Below are 19,344 nucleotides of genomic sequence, written 5' to 3'. Positions count from 1 at the left end.
TTGACTCCAGAGTCCACCACTTAACTACAGTACCAACTACCTCCCAAGGGTGCTCATCACTGTGCTCGGCAAGCCTCTTCTCTGGACTTCCTTGATGTTGTCAATGGGGCATTCAATCTTGGGTGCACCCAAGCATCTCCTTTGACTCCTCCGTCTTCCTGTCCCACTGTGATGGGTGGTCAGTGTGGAGAAGGCAGAATTGGGACCAGACGAGGAGTTGCAGACCAGTGGAGCAGGAATAAGAAGCCAAAGCCTGGTCTAGGCAGTGTAAGTGGAGGCCGCAGGAGCGGCCAAGGTCACACACCTGACCCGTATTGTTGGCGACAGACCCCAGCAGGGAATGTGCAGTCAATGGGCTAATGGCAGGTCAGAGTCAGGATTTGGTTTAGACAAATCCTCGTACTATATAATGATTCATTACGGTCGGGCTTCTTTTAGAAGTCTGCCACCCCAGACCTCAGTCCCAAAGATTTTGAAGGTACATTTAATACTTCTATTTTCCATCCATTTTTTTTTGTGTGAAGAAGATTCACCCTTAGCTAACATCTGTTGCTATCTTTTTTTCGCTTGAGGAAGAGTTGCCCTGAGCTAACATCTCTGCCAATCTTCCTCTACTTTGTATATGGGATGCCACCACAGTGTGGCTGGTGAGTGGAGTGGGTCCGCGCCAGGATCCGAACCTGGGAACCTGGGCCACTGAAGTGGAGTGTGTGGAACCTTATCCACTCGGTCACAGGGCTGGCCCCCTACTTCCATTTTCCATCCATTTTTAATCAGTCACTGAATCCTGTTACATTTTTTAAAAACTTTTTTTGTGTCCTGGCCCCTCCGTTTGTGACCTGAGAGTGCCTGATGGGAGTGCTGCTCCCCAGAAGGCTGCGGTGGTGTAGAAGGTGCTAGATTTCTCAGGGTGGTCTGAGAAAACGTAGCTTAGGGAGAATCCATGTTAAAGAGAGAAGTCAGGATTGTTAGCGTGTAAACTGAGGATGTGCTTCAGGTCCTAAAGGTGAAGCAGGGCCACAGATAAGAGCATGATCAAAGGGTCAAAGACGTCAGGCACTGGCAGGATGGGAACTGCTCCGGGTCGGGGAAAATGGTGAGGGTCTAAGGACACAAGAGGTGTGAGGATATGGGAAGCTTGCCAGCGCCCGTGGGCTGTTTGCATGGCCTGGGGTGAGCCTGACTGCTGAATGCCCGCTTCTCAACGGAGTCCTTCGAAGTGCTGCTCATAGCAGAGGAAAGTGAACACCTGCCTCTGTGTGTGTGTGTGTGTGTGTGTGTGTGTGTTGTGGGGGTTATCCAAAAAATGCAGCCAAAAGGAACACCCTGTAGGAGGGAATTTTCTTTGAAGTCCTGTGTTTTGTACTGAAGATGTTTGTTTCAATATAAAACTTTTAAGTGACACCGTCAAGTAAAGTGGCAGCTCCAGAGAAGTGCTCTTTACTTATGCCATAACTGGAGTCAACTTTTTTTTTTTGTGAGGAAGATTAGCCCTGAGCTAACATCTGCTGCCAGTCTTCCTCTTTTTTTTTTTTTTTTTTTTTTTGCTGAGGAAGACTGGCCCTGAGCCAACATCCATGCCCATCTTCCTCTATTTTATATGTGGGACGCCTACCACAGCGTGGCTTGCCAAGTGGTGCCATGTCTGCACCCGGGATCTGACCTGGCGAACCTGGGCCTGCTGAAGCGAAATGTGCGAACTTAGTTTTGGAAATTAGTCACTTTTGCCCTTCACCCAAACACCCCTAGCCACAGTGTGAGGGGCACAATCTTCAGGGGCTCTGGAGACGAGGTGTTTTGCATCCACCTCATTCTTACATTCCCACTTTCAGTCGTCTAGTCCAAACCTTAACTTCTCTTACCGGATTATTATGATATGCACTTAAAACCTTTAACGAGATAATGTTGAGAGATAATTATTAAAACAATACGTGTTTGCTGAAGACAGGACAGTTCTTAAAAAGATTAAAAAAGCAATGAATTATTTTTAAAGTATAAGTTAATTTTGTTTTTTATATCTTTACATGGATTCAAACTTGAAAGATACAAAAGGACGCATGAATGTCCTCCTCCCCACTTCCTGTTCCCCCCCGCCACGCTGCTTCTTTTTGGAAGCATCCAGTTTTGTTAGTTTCTTGTCTGTTCTTCTGGAGATGTTTTTGCATATTGAGGTAATTACGTGTATATATTCTTCCCTATCATTTCCCCCCAAATGGTAGTTTAATAGACATATTTACAGACAGATGCACACTATGCTGTACTTTATTTTTCACTCTAACATCGTGTCTTGGAGATCGTCACAAACCAGCACATTGAGAGCTTCCTCTGTTTTTCATGACCGGCCAGTGGGCAGTAGACTCTTAATTGGCACGCCCCTCTCTAATCTCTGCCATGTCTGTCATTTTGTCAGGTTAATTGTGCTGAAACGTCACTCCTTTGCTCAAACATCTTGCTCAAACCTACCGCCCCCTACCCCTCCCCGCCGTTAGCTGTGATGAAGTCCTTACCCCTCCCCACCTAACAGCCAGGCCAGGCTTCTCCTGCTCCCCCACACACTGCTCTGCTTGTTCCTGCCTTTCTGCGTTTTACGCATTCCTCTCTGGGCTCCCCACCGTGCCCCGCCCACGGTGGATCTTCCTCTCATCCTGCCCTGCCCAAATCCTTCCTCCATGAAACCCCCAGCCCTCAGGGCTGGCACCAGCACTTACTGCTCACCACTGATGCTGTTTCTTGACCTCACACACTGTCGTGTATCGTGTATCGTTGCTTTGGTATGCATAGCTCTTGTTCCACCAGACTCTAAACACTGTGCACTGACCACATTTTCTGTGTCGTTTGCTGCTTCCTGCGGTGCTTTAAATCACATCGTTGAAAGGAAATTTCACTATTTGTAAAATTTGTAAGAAGGCCAAGAAACTGGGCTCTGTGCGCTGACTCATCCAGAATGGGGTAGGACAGAGCAGAATTCTCCCTGCAGAGACCAAAGCTGACTCATTTCCCTCCTCCCTCCAGAAAAACAGGCGCAGGCTAAGTGCTGCTAATGCTCATCAGAACCATGGTGGATGTGCCCAGAAGCTGAAGGGAACAGGCTGAGCCTTTGCAGGAAGAACCCACAATGCCAGGGCTGCATATTGACTGGCTATTTTGGACAACATGACGAATAGGACTTTTACACTAAGCAGCACAAGTTCTGTGTCCAGGGAGCTAATTGAAAACTTTCCCCCACTTTGATCAATCTCATTGGAAGGATGATGTAACAATATTACAGAAAACTTTAATAACATGACCTTTTTCACTTATACATAATCCCTTCCAGACTTTGCCCATCTTAATGCATTAAAAAATATATATATCTCCAGTGAGAATGAACATACCATTTTGCAGAAAAATGGCAATCTTGGTAGGAAATGAGATGAATTAGTGTTCTGTGGAGGTGTCTTTCTCACCCAGACCTGTGGCTCTATAATCTTGATTTTCGCCCTCTCGGTTTTGGCGTGACTTGCCAGAGGTCGTTTTTTTCTTCTTCCTCTGTTCTCAGCACTTCTTAGGAAGAAAAATATGTGTCTCCACCCTGCTTTATCTCTTTAAGCTGGAATGTGATTGAAATGTGAGTGCTGGAGGAAAGCGGTTAGAACATTCACAAGAACATAATTTCTGCTGATTACCTTCTTTTAGATAAGAGGGTCGTCTCTGTCTCCCAAAGGATTAGGAATAACCCAAACCTTAGATTTTTAGAGTTTTTAATTCAGTGGCCTCAGCCATCATATTTCACGTATCACTTACTCTTTCCCAGTTATCATTCACTTATCACCTCCTAGCTTTCCTGTCCCACCTACATGCACTTTCTCACATAAACACTGTCTACTCTAGCCTGCTGGACTGTGCGTGGCCTCCTGGGTACTCTGTGTCCTGGACATTCCTTGGCTCCATCACAGTGATGTCCAGGGAGACAGCAGGGAAGAGTGGTTAAAACCTCAGATAGTCTAGGTTCTGCTCCTGCCTCCACTACTTATTAGCTCTAGACCTTGGTCAGATCACCTGTAAAGTGGGAACAGTAATAGTCCCCACCTCATAGGTTGTTGGGAGGAGCAAATGAGTTAATACTTGCAAAGCACTAGAACAGAACGTGGAATGTAGTAAAACTCAGCAAATATTAGCTATTATCTGAATTTCTTCTAGTCTTCAGAGACCAGACAATATCCTACCTCACACCTGAAATCTTCTCTGACTAATCTTGCCCAGCCCACAACCATCTCTTACTCTTTTGAAAGTACAACACGTTTGATACTTAATTTACTCAAATAGCACCTTGAGACAGCTGCAGGATAGAAAGAAACATAATGTCTGAGTTCGGATCTTGACACTGTCACTTACTGTGGGAATTTGAGGGAGTTACTTGAGTCTTAGTTTTGTCATCTGTAAAATATATTGTAATACCTTAACAGGATTATTGTGAGGGCTAAATAAGATAACGCTTAAGAAGTATCTCATACAGGTCCTGACTCATGGTAGATCCTCAATAAATACACACGCTGGCTTTTTTTCTTTTTTTTTTTTTAAGAAGATTAGCCCTGATCTAACATCTGCTGCAAATCCTCCACTTATTTGCTGAGGAAGACTGGCCCTGAGCTAACATCTGTGCCCATCTTCCTCTACTTTATATGTGGGACGCCTGGCATAGCATGGCTTGGTGAGCGGTGCCACGTCTGTACCCGAGATCCGAACTGGCGAACCCTGGGCCACTGAAGCAGAATGTGCACACTTAACCGCTGCACCACTGGGCTGGCCCTCACACGCTGTTTTAAAAAATATTATTTAGAGTTTTGTTTTCCAGGTTGTAAAAGTAGAATCATTGTAGAAAATTTAGATAACATAGCAGTGTATGGAGAGGAAAATTAAAATACTCCCATAAACTTCTTCCTTGACACAACAGTTTCCCCACCCGGTAACTCCTAATTTGGAAACTAAAACACAGCTGGGTGTATTTCCCTTAGTCTTTTTCTGTGGGTGTGTGCAGACACATATATTTAAAAAGGAAAAGAATCCCATTATATACCAATTTTGCAACCTGCTACAGAGACATTTCCCCATCTTATTTAATATTCTTCAAAGTTATGTTTTCATGAGTTATATAGTATCTCGTGTACCTCTCTACTTAACTTATTTAACCATAGCCCTATTGTCAGACATTGAGGTTGTATTCAAGTTTTAGCTAATCTAAAAAATGCTGCATCAAATATCTTCATATACGAATTTTTGTAAGTATCTTTGAATACTTTGTTAAGAAAAATACGTAAGACTAGAAATACTGGATCAAAGAAAATGCATTAAAGGATCCTGGCAAATATTGCCAACTTTTGCTTCCCCAAAAGGTTATACAAATTACAATCCTATCAACAATGACCAAGGGTGTCCTTCACATCTCAGCCTTGCCAGTGCTCTGCTGTGTTGCTATTTAGCTTTTTGTCTGCTTTATCTATTCTCCTTCAACCTAGATTGTAATCTCCTTGAGCAGATGCTGTGGGCATCTGCTGCTTTATATCTGCCACAGAACTTCGCTTGGTGTCATTCACATAGGAGCCCTTGTTAATATTTGCCAACTACAGAATTTCTATTCACAGCTGTCACTCTGGGGTTAAGAGCTGGAGAAGGTACTTAAATAATCACTTTTCAAATTGGTCAAATTTCGAGGGAGGTTTGTGTACTTGCCTTTGGTCTCCCACTGAGAGGAGCTGGGTAGAAAAGTATTAAGTCACAGGTAACTGGCTCATGTTCAGTGGACTTAGACAAGGGAATGGGTCCAAAAGACAAAATGAGGTGTTTTTCAGGGTCAGCTCTGCAGCGTGTTTGGAACTGACTTTCTGCACTGCTCTCCAGTCTTCTTTCATAACTGGGTGTGGAGAGGGGTGGGATCTGCTTTTACAACTCAGCCATGTAGCAGAATGAGTGGAATTTTCCAGATGGCTTCTCTTGATGGCTGTTGGCATAACTGTAGTGTTGCCCTCTGGGAGTCATTAGGCTGTGGCCCCTGAAACCTAGATGGCCGTTTCAGCACGTCAGATTGTGGGATCCATGTGTTTTCATTGGCATGGAGACCCACGGAGGATTTCAAACTATAAATAGCGTTTTTATTTTCCTTGTACTAGCTCCCTACTAAATACTTTGAGCAATGGGGCTAAAGTGAGGAAAGTGTGTTATTCTCCCCTTCCCCTCCTAGCCCCAACATGTGTGTACGCACACCTCTCCCCGCCAAACAAATACGATGACCCAGGCGATTCCCTGGCATTGGGCACCTTTCTGAACCCCAGAGTCTGGGGTCATCTTCTGGAATAACACATTGTTTAGAATTCGTTCGAATCTACATACACTCTGTGAAGATGAATTGACACTTCCTCTCCCTTACCCCCAGAACCCTCTCTCCTGGGATAGTTCTGTTTCTGTTTTCAGGGAGAGGGTTAGACTGTGAAAGCTTGCTATGGGTTTGGGGACATCTGGGCCCACAATAATATCTCTCAGTGTTACAATTTTACCTGCCCATTTGTGAAGTGAACACCAATTTCATACCTGTAAACATAAACACTGTTGCCCCAGGAGGCAGGAGATGTAAACTAAAGAGGTAAATCTGGACTGATAGAGATTCTCATGGACAGAGAGATGGTTTGCCTGTGGCGCACCAGTTTGCTTCTCTATTCCCTGTAGCTATCAAAGCAGTTATCTTTTAGAACCTCCTTTCCTTAGAGCCGTAGTTTCTTTAACCTTTACATTGGACAACTTCTCTTAGAATTGTGAGTTGTCGCTGTGGCAGATATGGTAGATCAGCATGTCACCTCCTAGTGTGCAGAGGTTGGAAAATGTAAAACTTTATTTCCCAGACTCCCTTAAGGTTAGGGTTTTGATGCAATTGAAGTTCTGCTATTTAGATGTACTTCCTTGAGACTTGGATGTGGGAGCCAAGATCCATGTGGAAAGAGGCAGGCCAATGGGTGCCCGTATTTGCTAGGATGGACTGTGCCCTGGGTTGTGTGGTTCTGGAGCTGCCAGCCGTAGCAATGGCTTCCCAGTTCAGCAGGCAGCTTCCCAGGCCAGCAGCTCCCTTGGTGGCCCAGTTCTATGGCATGGATTTGGGAGTCATTCCTGTAGTCAGTTTCTATAACTAGCAACTCCCCCCTTCTACTTAATATCTTTAATAAATTTATCTTTAATAAAGCCCTCTCTGTAAACTTCCAATGTAATCCTATAGCTGCAAAGCTGAGAGTTATCTTACCTCGCTCATTTGTCAGCCAGGAAACAATAAAATGTTGGAATTTTATCTTTGACCTTGATTTTATTAGATTTCTTTTCCCCAAAGCTAGTTCTGGACTATCCTACTCCTTTCGCATGCTTTTCCTTGTGATGGTAGATGACTTTGTTAAACTTTTTCCCAGAGTTATGTTGATGTGTCCAATCATAAAAATAAATGTTTCCATCTTCGTTGACCTATTTAATTAGAACAATTTCGTGTGCCAATTCATACATCATCTCTCCCTAAAAACAGAGTATTGTGTTGTTAATAAGCATATAGTATGTAATGCATATATGCTGATGCTTATAACAGGCACAGAAAGATCTGGGAGAAACATTTCGCTACGTGTTAAGACCGGTTCTGGCACTCAATTTGCAGCAAAAAAGTACTAGTCCTTATCTAAGTCACACTAGCCTCTTTCCTGACACCCCACTACAACCATGACATCTCATGACAACTCAATAAATGTTAACGTGATGTTATTACTGTTGTGTCACACTAGACTCTCCTTTCTTTTGATTAGTTCTCATATGGACTCATTTTTACCCCAGTTTGCTGAAACTTTGCTATGAAAAATGGACTCAGACATCTCAGACATCCAAAGTGCTGGTTGGAAAGGCACTGATTCAACTGGGCAAGACCGTGCTCAGCAATTATAAAGTTAGAATATGTTCCTGAAGTGCTTTCTCTTAATCCTTGGGGTTTTGGCCCTTCGGCTAGACACAGCTACAAAGGCAGATCAATTAGAGAAGTTAGACTCAGGGCCTGAATGCAGCGTGCTTTGCCATTTTGCCAGTTCTGTGGAAAGAGCTCTGCGGTGGGCTGGCTGCCCAAGGGTGTGTGGGCTTTTGGTGAAATGAAGCAGGCAACAAGTATTTCTGAAGAAGGAACAAACATTCTGTCTCAAATTAGGAACTAAAAAAAGAATTTGTTTATTGAGGGCAAGAGGATGCAAGCAATACAAAAATCAAAAGCTTATCCGGCTTTAACTGACTTTTCTTTCTCTGCTTGTCGAACGGGACATTATTTGTACATTTTCTAAGGGTCTCGATCTGCTCAGGAAATCCTTATACAGGGGGAAGCTGTGGGGCAGATTCCTTAAGCGACCCTTTGGGAGAGCTCCTCTCAGGGTGGGAGGAATTGCTCAATGCTGCCTACTTTCTTCCCTTCTGCTTCATGTGTACTACAAAATAGTCATTGCATGCGATGGTGAGCCCGGCAATTAGCGAAAAGAAGCTCTGGAAGCCCACTTTGCCGTCTCGGCACTGGTCCAGGTCCTTCATTATCTTGTCCACGGCCAGAGGGTCTTTTTGATTCTGAAAAAAAGAACAAAGGCAAGAATTATCAGTCAATGGTTGCAATGAAGAGCTTCTCTGATTTGTACTTCTGACAACCATGCATATAATCTCCCAATTATTTAAACTTGTTTTAGGTCATAAGTGACCTTTGGAAGTCCCCTAAATGTACTTTTCTTCCTTGAGGGAGCATTTCACTAAATTCATATTTATTTTAAGTAGCAAAGAGGCTTCCAAGGCATTCCTTCATGTAACCAGGGACACTGGAAACATCCTATTAAGATTTTGTGCCAGAGAAGGTAGACCCAGGCCTCCTCATTCTCAGCCCATTGGTCTTGCCACTTTGAACCCAGCATGGCTTTCTGACCTGCTTTGCGTCCAGTTCAACCGTTTCCACAATTCTCAGAATCACAAGGTTCTGCCAAAGAACCACCCTAAATTCCCCATTTTGTAGTTGAAGCTTTCATTCTCTTAACAAAATTTATTCCTGGTAGCATGGTCAAATCCCTTCAAAAGGAAATTCCTTATGAAAAGATCTCATAAGATTATTTAGGGAGTAAATTACATCATCGTCCTATGGATTTTAAAGAGGTGCTAATGATGCCATGGGGTGTGTTGGGTTTGGAGAGGATGGACAGACGACCCTCATTTCTCCTCATTTCTTGGCACAGCCGAGGCCAAGCTAGTGTGGCTTCATGTTATATTAGCCATGTGACCTTGAGTAAGTCACACAGCTTGGTGGGCCTTGGTGTCAACTATGAACTGTTCACGTGACGGACTGTAGAATGTGTCTAAGATTGCTTCCACTCTTCATGAGTTGGTAAATCTGTGCCATCCTACCCTCTTCTCCACTGGATGCTTTACACCAGATGGGCTTCGAAAGCAGCATGTGTAACGGAGTCATAAACCCCCATGACTCTCAGTGTCTGGTATGAATGTGTGGAACCGAGGCAGGCAGGCAAGACCCCCTTGCTTTTTCTTTCATCCTGCTTCCACGGTGATTGGCTTGATCACTCCTTTTCCTAGTGATGGTGGTTAGAAGTGGGAATGTGTGGCTTCTATAGGGTCCATGCCATCAACCAGAGAGGGAAATATGGCCCTTTAGAGGTGTTAAAGGGCTCATGTAAAGTATTTATGAATTCCATTGATTGTATGCATGAGTGAGGGAACTGAGAGTGTCTCAGGTGTGCTGGATGTTTACAAATTGCACTCAGAAATCCCTTAAGGTAAAGCAGCAGCATTTTCTACATGAAGACTGCAAATTCCTACCCTCGGCAATCAACTAAAACCTGCTCTACGCAGCTACGGCCGCTTTTGGTGGGCTTCGGTTAATTCTGGCCTCACCCCCAGCTTCCTGGCTGTGGTCAGAAGGAGTCAAATTTGGAAGACAGAAGGGGTCAACTTCAGAAACAAAACGCTCTGTCAATGCAGTGAGTATGGGTGTGCCTGGAATTACGCCTCCAGGCCTGGAATAAATTACACTGCTATGTTCAGTACTCCGTGCTACAGACACCGTTTATGTTTCTCAAGCCACAAAGCCTTTAGGGAGGAAGGGTCTATGTTTCATGTGATATTCATCATCCCAGCTTCCAACTTATGCAACAACACAATTAATGAGTATTTAGTATACCAAGACCACCTTTGTTCATGTGCCGGGCAGGCTTACAATGAGCACATTTTGTCCTTGCCTGGAAGGATCACAGAAAGTGAAAGTGACTTGGAGATAACCATGTCCAGCCCTCTCATTTTACAGAGGAGGGAACTGAGGCCCTAAAAGCTAAAGCAACCTGCAGAGTGTTAGTGAGGACAGAGCCAGAGCTTCTAACTCCTGGTCTGGGGCTATATCATAGGACCGTACAAAAGCAGAGCAGTGCTATATTCTAACTCATTCTGGGATAGCATTGTGGTGACTGCAGCTCTGAGAGACTAGTTAGGCTATTTATATCTGTTTACTTAACTGGTATTGGTGACATGTCAATCATAGTACTACAAACCCCATGTTTACTGAGTCAGGAGTTAGGAGCTTGACTGATGTGCTCTTACCAGGCAGATGACAAGAGACAAGACCCAGCGTTTTACCCTCCCTTCACCCTTCAGAGGCTAACGCTTATTCCATACCAAGCACAGTAATGATCCTTTCAAGAGACTCCAGCTGGGGTGGGAAAGAAGGGCTTGCGTATCAATCTAATATTTTGTCAAGCAATGTTTCACCTCTGGTGAAACGCAACGACCATCTCTTGACGGCCTACAGGTAAAAGGACAACTGTGCCTTGTCGCCTAATGTCCTGAGTGGTGTATCTGAGCTGATGGCAGAGTTCTCTTCTAGTCCTCACAGATCCCTCAGTCTGTCAACGGGGAGTCATAAACACAAGCTGTGCTCCTGGTTCTCGTAGCATTTTCAATGTGAAAAGCAGTTATTTCTGGAAGGACGCTTGGCTCTCATTCAGCAGATGCTTGACACCATCCCTTCAGATTAGAATTAGAAAAGATTTTTAAAAACCTTCATCTGAAAGGATCTAAGAAGGGAGATTCAAGTTGCTCAAAGTCGATGTGCCCAGGATGTGGCATCCCCGACACCAGGTTTACGGACTTGAGGGCAACCAGGCAGGCTGGTTGATGACTTTCTGGTGAAAGGCCTTCTTTCCTACAACTCTGGTTCAGGGGACACAGATGATCCAGATGGAATCTTCCTAACACACACCTCAAATTGTGGTTATTTGTGTGTAGTCTTATTTTATCTCCAAATTGTAAGCTGCGTGAGGGCAGGGGCTGTGTCCTCTTTACCTTCTGCTTCCCCTACGATATTTTACAAACAGTAGGCACTCAATAATCTTCAATAAATAAATGAATGAAAACACCTTTCTCACAGTGACCTCCACAGGGAAGGGATGGAAAACAGCTGGGAAAGGAACCAAGGCCTAGAAGCACTGAATTTTAGGTCTGGATCTTTCTGAGCCTTTCAACACTTACTTCCAAAAATCCGGGGAACTCCTTTTCCATGAGTACTCTCAGGTCTTCCTTTGTTAAGTAGCCTTTATCCCCAGCAAATTTGTGAAATGTGAACATCATTGTTTCCATGGCGTGTTCCATTTGAGATGGCATTTTGGTGAGGTTTGTTGAAACCTATTAAAGGATATAAAGAAACAGAGTTTACATTAATTTTTAACCCATGAGTATGGCCAGTCTTATGAGAAAAAATTGGAAGGAGTATGATTAGATCATCCATTTGATCCTTTCCAGCTCTAAAATTCAGTGAATCTAAGGACCAGTTCACCCCAGGTTTTGGGCCTCCTGCTGATGGAAACAGGCACCTCAGGTACTGGTCCTCGGAATGAGGGCTTTGTCTAGTTGCCCACTAATTCTACATAAATCACCTAATGAACAATAGAAACTCCAATTATTTGGAAAGGCAAGATCAGTGTCCCACTTTTTAACTGACAAAGCTGAAAGAACAGATGTTTCATCATTTCTCTTGGTGCTGGTAAATGGGACTCACATATGGCTGACTACCAACAACTCACACAGTCAAGCCTGGTTAATATGAAAACTTCAACTCGCCAAGCTTAACTAGGTAACGTGGTTCAGTCTAATTCTAGGGTTTAGAAATCTGCTTAGAAATGAATTTTGTCTGCTGGAGTATGTATTCTTTACTAAAGTTCTTAATTTGTTATTGATTGCAACAAAGATATTTGCATCTTTGTTAGTAAAATGCAATTGCCCTACCCAAATAAAAGCCACTCAAAGCCCATTATCTAGTTCCTTGAGAAGGAAACAGTAACAGTATATCCTACGTCCTTTGGGGACCTGATAAATTTTTGGCAGTACTAGGCAGAAAGGCTACTCTCACAGTCTGGGGTGCGGTGGGAGAGCAAAAGCTTTTCCTATGAAGAGTTTGAAAGAAAGGAGAGGAATCATGTCAGATCGTTATATTCAGGGATAATGATCTGAGGGCATATGTCTCATCAAGACCCAGTGCCTGGTACTCAATAGGAGCTCAATGGATTTTTGGCTTAATTGGAAGGTGTGCTTTGGCCAGAACAGGGTAGCTTTGGCTAACATCACCTAAAATCACTACTGGATAGGAAACAGGTGAACTTGAATGGAGACTGTAATACACCACTCCAAAAAAAAACATTCACAAGAATAGGTTTTGAGCACAGGTCGAAGGAGAGGCTGGCACCTTCCCCTGCTGAAGACTGCCAACAGGAACCCGAGACATGCTTTCAGTCTGCTTCCTGCAGCTGACAGATGTGTGTTCAACACGGATCCTTAAAAGCTATCTTTCACAGAGGAGAAGGTGGAGTTGGTGAACACGAGGACTGAGCAATTACACTTAAGCATAGTAAATTCCACCCCTTAATCCTCAGAAAAGTACAGGAACCAGCATGCCAAAGAATGTGCTACTCTAGAGATGCTATAAACCAGAACCTGGCATGATTTATCTGGAAGGCAGTTCTCTTGGAGAGAGCAGCAAATTAATGCTTCAAGATCCACTGTGAGAGGAATTCCAGGGGAACCACGCCCTTTCCCCTCTCTTCCTACACAGCTGGCATCAGGCTTGTCCCCCGTCCCCCAGATGGTTTCAGATGGCAGTGGGCTTAGAGGGAGTCAGCATTGCCTGGATTGGTTCTGGAAGTCCCGCAACTTAAGAGAATTGAACTGAGTCAGTTGCCGAGGGGAGAAGGATGTGGACTCCCACCCCAGTTCTGAAATAACTCAGGAAAGGGCCACAGAGGTTTACAAACACCTGTGCCCAAGCTCAGAGTGGCGGAGCACTTCACCACCAATTCCCAAGATCCCAGAAACTGGAACTGGCTGTGGGACCACTAGTTCGCTTTCTTCACAGAGCAGAGCAGAAGGAAAGTGCACTGCAGAGCCAGAGAAGCAAGGAAGGGAATGCAGTGGGGTGAGGACCCCTAAAATAGGAAAATAGCCTCATTTAGGAAAGCCTAAGAAACACAAGTTGTAAGCCGAGGAAATCCTGCCACTCTTGAATATCTTCTTCAGGAGAGTGAGGCCGGTCTTCCCTGAGGGAGAGCTCAGGTCTCAGGCCACTCTGGTCCCACCCCCCCACGTCCAGCTTTCCTCTCTGAAGCCACATCCCTGCCCTACTGGTTCCTCCTCTCCTCCCCCCTGCTGTTTTATTCAGCAAGTGGGTTGTGAATACAGCAGCCAGCTGACTCCCTATTTGTCTGGTAGACCTTTTGCAATAAGAATGCAGAACAGGGGTAGCCAGGAGATCTAAGTTGTGAAGGTGAAAACAGCGTTGCAAACCAGAGGAGATGTCTGCCATCTCATCAGCGACCAGGGCCCCAGAAGTCACTGACCAGGGCTATGAGCAAGTTATTCTGGTTTGAAGGAGGAGCCAGTGCGCTGGTTTTAAAGTAAGATGAAGGAAAAGGGGGAAAATGTGATTAAAGCAGTTCTCTTGGCTAGTGGCTGAATCACACAGCTCTCCTCCAGGTGCAGCGGTTGCCCCACTGAGTCAGCCCTGCCTGGCCCTCCTGTGTAGGGCGGGGCCTGCCCAGGCCGATGGCAGCGCTGACCGTTGGCTGCTAAAGCAACAGTTCAGGGACTTGAACCTCGCATTACCATCCCCCCCGCCATCCGACTCGCTCCACTCTTGGCATCCACAGGTGGGAGAACCTTTGGAGGGTCTTGGGTGCGGGGCTGAGAGGCAGCAGGGTCCTCTCTGCATCTGAAACACTCGATCCATTTAATCATTTACCTGTCTGTCTGTCTTAGACTAAAGCTTCTCTAGGTCAATAACTGAATTATTCTGTTTTACCCATGAACCACTGAATAAGTGTCTGCTAAAGGAGTGAATGAATGAATCAATCTCCTTGGCAGAAGCTGAGTGCAGGTGTGATTACCCAGGCACAAGGCTTCTGGGCTGAAAGCCTTGTGGCTCAGAGCTCAGCGGGAGGACGTGAGAGCTGGGAAGGGCCAGGAAAGGGGCTGCCCACCTGTGAATGGAACAGCGGAGTACAGAGGAAAGCACATTCCACAAGCAGAGGAAAAAGTATGTGTCCTGCTAAACAGGTCTGGTTAGACCCTGACATGACCTCTCTCTTTCTCTTCTCACTCATTGTTTTCTCGTGTTTAGGTTCATCCCACTTTCTACTGCATGCTTCTCTAGCTCTGCTCCCTCACTAGGAGCTCCACAGAATGTAACTACCTCCTTGTTCACTCATCTTTCATTGAATCATTTTACTCTCATATCTGCAAATCCCCTATATATGTTTGCCTGGGCAATAGTCTTAAGAGTGGATGCTCAGAAGTCCATAGTTTTTCTCTGTGTAGTTTTCCCTACAGAAAAGAATTCCGGACTCCACAAATTGAGACACACTGGTGGGAATTCAATTTTCCATTTTTGGTTCTCCTACAGGGAGCAACTACTTTGCACGACCTCGTCACGGCGTTAGGCACAAGTGCGCGAGGTGCACACGCCCACGCACACACACACACTCCACGGTGCCTGCCTTTGGGGAGTTCACCAGCTAATGGAACACTGTTTAAAAATATGTCCTGAATTCTAGTTAATCTGTTTCTGTTTTTTTCCCCACTAGATGGTGGGCTCCTTGAGCAGGGTCCCAGTAGCTGGTGCACTGCCCTTATAGCGCCTGCTCAATGAATGGGTAACGATGAAATTGACAAGGATGTAAACTTGGATCCTCCTGGGAGCAGCAGGGAAGCAGGAGGCCTCCTTAGAGAAGCCCTGCTCCTGAGCAATCCCAAATGTTGCTCTGGACCCATGCCCAGATCCAGGCCGTAATTTCAAAAAGGACACTTCTAAAGAGCACGAGGTCTGATTTACTTTGCTCTTCTGTGTCTTGTCCATACCCTCGTTTTCTTACAGCCCACCCAGAAAATAATTGGCAGCGTGTCAGTAAAAACAAACATCTGTTATTTAAAATGTGTTTGAGGTTTCCTTCCTTTGCTTTGGGGATTTTAAGAAGAAAAAAACATTTTTTCGGAGGGGAAAATTGAACCCAGAAGGCATTCCTGAATTTGATCCCTAAAGGGAATTCAGAGAAAATGAGTTGAAGCAGTGGGTCTGGATCCAGGTTGTCTCCCCCACCTTTCACCAAACATAAAATTTGCCCACTAAAAAAGTGGGCAGCAGAGGAAAAGTTACAGATACAACCCAATAGGAAAAAAACCTCGGAAGCCACCTCTATCCCAGTGGAGTATATCCATTTTCCCTTGGAGTTGTCAGGCATCAGCCAGAATTGGCAAACAATAGCCACAGTGACAACTGCTGTTAAATCCATTGGTGGGCTGGGTGGTAGTTATTTAGTGAAAGGGCTAGGAAGTGCTCAAAATTGTTAAAAATAAGTAAATTCATTGTTTTTGCTTTTGATGTGAGATTCCTAAATTGTCGAGTCCCTAGGAAAATAAGAAGCTTAAGAAAGATCCCAAAACTTCAGTCCTGCTTTCCCAGCACTCTAAGTGCTAATTTATATATTATAACCCTGAAAGAATTCCATTGTTCCCTCAACTTTAACAGACTGGACTGTGACCAAGGCCATACCAAGTGGGCAGTGCTCTAAAAAAGTCACATTTTTCGAACTGTCAGTGGAAAGCAGACTCAGCTCCACTCAGTCCACTGGGTAGCTGCTTGAGGGGCTGGTCCGGGTCCCGATATGGGAGAAAAGGGCCTATCAGATGTTGTATGTAGGAAACGCCAGGGAAGAGCATCAACTAGAAATCAAGATGCTTTATGCCTAGCAGACCCTCAGGAAAATGTGAAGAACTCAAATAAGAAACTCCGTCTGGTGGATCAAGGACCACGATGAAGAAAGTAGCCTCTGGCTATCAAGGAAGGCATATACTATGGAGAAGAGATGATTAAACAGAAACTGGGTAAGAATCTGTGCGGGCAGAGCTGATGAAGAAATTTCAAATGAGTTATATGAACTCATTCCTGCCCCAATGCCCGGCATTATCTTTTGCAATTTGCTGAAACACGTTGGAGGCAAAGATCACTGACAGGGTGTTTCCATGAGCCTGGCCTCACCTGAAGTGCAGGATATAAAAATCCACTTGGGTGAAACTCAAGCTGCGAGGGGGGGATCTGCAGCAACACAAACCTCTTAACGGAAAAGCAACCTCGAAGTAAAGCTGAGGCATCCTGCCAGCAGGCGTACAGGCTGATAACCCAGCAGCGGTCTCACCATGGCCCTGCCCGTCTAACAGCTGCCCGCACCCACAGCTCAGTCCAGATACCTCTCCTTCAGCCTGCAGGCCAGTTCTGGTGTGACTCACTTCCTCTTGGAAAATGCCCTCTAAGATGGCAGGGTTCCCCTTTTCCTTTAGGGAGTATTCCGGCCAACCATCTGCAGAGAGAATCTGGAACCGTCAGGGCCACACCCACATGGTCTCACAGCTGAGTCACAGGCCTCCACTAGGAGAATCGGGGAGCCCTTTGTGGAACCCTTTGTGCTAACCACGCCCTGCAGAATACTCCCAGCTCCCCAAGGGCGGGAAGGGGGTGGGCTTAATGTATTCCAGAGTCTGGCCTAGGGCTCGTGGTGCTGGCTCACAGCGGCTCTGCTTTCCTCACCACCCCCACTCAACATGGCAGCATCCCGGTTTCAGTTGGGTGGAGCCCGGTTGAGGCTGGAGAGCGCAGTATTCAGGGCTGCAGGCAGCGCCATTCCTTTAGCCAAGCTCAAGTTGTGACCAGGTACCAACGGCACGTCTATCTCTGTCTCATTGCACTGGGCCAGTTTAATCTAGGCTGGAAGATCCTTCATCAAGCCTGCTCTTCCCTCTTTCTAGTTCCGCTAATTTAATTAAGACAGCAAGAAGGGAACCCTTTCAGTAGAGAAATCACAGAGTCCCCTTTCCCCCAATGCCCCCAAGCAAAATTGCTTTATAAAGAAAACAAATAGACCTCCCCCTCCTCGGCAGTAAGAACCTGCCTTTCTAGCAGACAAACAACAGGAAGCCCCACCTGGAGCATGTGGGCGAGGGACTAAGGAGTGTCCTTTAGGGAGGGAATCTGCCAGCTGCCAACCCGCCCAGCCCTCCCCGTGCTCGGCCGCCCAGCTAGGAGGCTAGGAACCTCTGGGCGGAGGTCAGCCTGCAGCCAGAGCCCACAAAGCAACATGCCGGCCAGGACAGGGGGCGAGAAGCAGGGCTTCGGATGACTCGGGAGACTAATCGAAAAGTAGGAAAGTGGGAGTAAACAAAATTAAACAGGGAGGCGAGAGCAGACCGCGGGGCACCCACCCCGAGGTCCTGCAGGAAAGGACAAGTATTCCCCTCCTCCCGTCCGAAGGGTTCTGGGGAGGGGTCGCACCGGGCCAGCCACGGGCGCTGCTCGCCTCGCCTGGATGCGGCCCAGAGTGCGGAGCAGCGGATACCTTCGGCCGCTCTCCGCCCAGGACCCCCGGCACCCGGGACACGCCGCGAAGCCCGGCCCGGTGGGCCAGAGCAGCCGATGTGGGGTCCCCCAGGCGCCAGGTCGAGGCTGGAGACAGCCCGGGAGCGGCGGGCAGAACTCACCTTGGCCGGAGGCGCGGGGCGGGGGGGACGCTCGGCGGCTGGGACGCGCGGCCAGTGAGCAACGCGCGGCGGGCTGGGCGCCTTAGTACGTGGGGGTGGGGGAGGCGGGAGGAGCCTGGGCTGGTGTCGGGGCCTCGGCTCACCCCACCCCTTCTCCTCCTCCTCTTCCTGCCCCCACCCCCACCCCGGGCGCGGCGCGCACACCCTTCTCTCTGTGAGGCTGTGCAGAGGAGCCTCGCTCCTGGACTGCACCCGCCCTAGTGAGAGCTTTACGGGACGTGCTGTAAACCTCTCTTCCTACTGGAATGCTCTCGAATAGTTCAGGACATCCCTCCGCACCCTCGGCCGTGCCCTTCCCCTCGGGTTTTAGAAAGCGAGTGAGTGTGGAAATCAAAGAATCCAGCCGTTCCGCGGGTGGGGCCCGCTGGCCCAGAACCAGATGTAAGCGGTTCTTCCTCCAGGTCTAGGAATTTCTATTTTCTAGATGACACTGCAGGGCGGAGCACGTGCAGGCCTAACGACCGCGAGGGCGTCAGACTGGGTTGTTCTCAGATGAGGCCCTAGGAGGTCGGTCCGGAGGGGCTCGCCGCCTGCGCCCCGGTTCCGTGGTCATCTGGAATCAGCTGAGGTCCTTGCCGCCGCCTGGCCCGCGGGGGTAGGGGAGGGAGGGTGCTGTGCGGCTCGCCTGCTCGAGGGCGTTACAAACCCTTTGTTGACCAAGGATTTACCCCTCTTCTTGTGTACGGCTTCGCTTGGTCGAAAGGTCAGCTTCAGTTGTGGTTGATACTGTTAAAACTTGTTTCAAACTCTCCTTCTTTCTGTCCGTAATTGGCCTGTTTGGTCCTCAAAGCCCTTTAGAAGAAATTTCTGGAAGAAATTTAGAGAAAACCCAAGTGTTTCCTAGCGGATGGTATTCCCCTTTCCGCCTTGACATTTAATTGTGGTTTAGGGTTAAATGCAAACTACTAGCAGCTGCTGGTGGAAACGGGCTGAGTCCCAAGTCCTGTGTTTTCCTTTGTTCCCAGGGGAGGTCCTGGGAGGAGTGAGGGATCCCAAAGGAATGAGCAGACTAGGGAATCCTCCAAGTGCCACCATGTGACTAATCTTGGCTCTTGCCAGGAGAACCCAACTCGGCGCATTTTAGCTCTCACTCCTGCCGAGTTCCTGCAACCCTGGTGCTGACTGTTAAGGGGGGCAGTTCTTCACAATCTTCCCGTATGCTTCCCAAGTTCTTCCCAGGCCCCGGGTGACCGT

The 19,344-nt window shown here is 46.8% G+C and overlaps 1 protein-coding gene and 1 long non-coding RNA gene across 7 annotated transcripts in view; one reads left to right on the top strand and one right to left on the bottom strand.

Moving 5' to 3' along the window:
* The window catches only part of LOC103547921 (uncharacterized), a 73,369-nt gene that overhangs the window by 50,953 nt on the left and 3,072 nt on the right, over positions 1-19,344 (top strand). The window contains exon 1 of one of the 5 annotated variants that reach the window (XR_544124.2): positions 17,607-17,752. The exons of 3 other annotated variants lie outside the window; for them this stretch is intronic. This is a non-coding gene — a long non-coding RNA (uncharacterized lncRNA). Of the gene's footprint in view, positions 1-17,606; positions 17,753-18,286; positions 18,532-19,344 lie in introns of those variants that run through there. One more of the 5 variants, XR_544125.2, reaches the window with a different exon arrangement.
* On the bottom strand, positions 8,191-18,383 carry S100A10 (S100 calcium binding protein A10). 2 transcript variants are annotated; one of them, XM_008515421.2, is made up of 3 exons: positions 18,091-18,383; positions 11,548-11,700; positions 8,191-8,598 (listed from the first exon to the last, which is right to left on the bottom strand). In XM_008515421.2, the coding sequence occupies exons 2-3, from the start codon at positions 11,677-11,679 to the stop codon at positions 8,437-8,439; spliced, it is 294 nt and encodes a 97-aa protein (XP_008513643.1). In that variant the 5' UTR covers positions 11,680-11,700; positions 18,091-18,383; the 3' UTR covers positions 8,191-8,436. The 2 variants fall into 2 exon arrangements, with proteins under 2 accessions (XP_008513643.1, XP_070463103.1); XM_070607002.1 differs by lacking the exon at positions 18,091-18,383 and adding an exon at positions 16,807-16,925.

The sequence above is a fragment of the Equus przewalskii genome, unplaced genomic scaffold (genome assembly GCF_037783145.1).
Source record: "Equus przewalskii isolate Varuska unplaced genomic scaffold, EquPr2 ChrUn-10, whole genome shotgun sequence".
NCBI lineage: Eukaryota > Metazoa > Chordata > Mammalia > Perissodactyla > Equidae > Equus > Equus przewalskii.
Note: the sequence above shows the minus strand (reverse complement) of the source record. Positions and strands in the feature narration are given on the sequence as shown.

Excerpts from the sequence above, each read along its gene's own strand:
- S100A10 (XM_008515421.2), bottom strand. The coding sequence starts at position 11,679 with ATGCCATCTCAAATGGAACACGCCATGGAAACAATGATGTTCACATTT. Across the intron at positions 8,599-11,547 it reads AGTTCCCCGGATTTTTGGAA|AATCAAAAAGACCCTCTGGC; the intron begins GTAAGTGTTGAA and ends TCTTTTTTTCAG.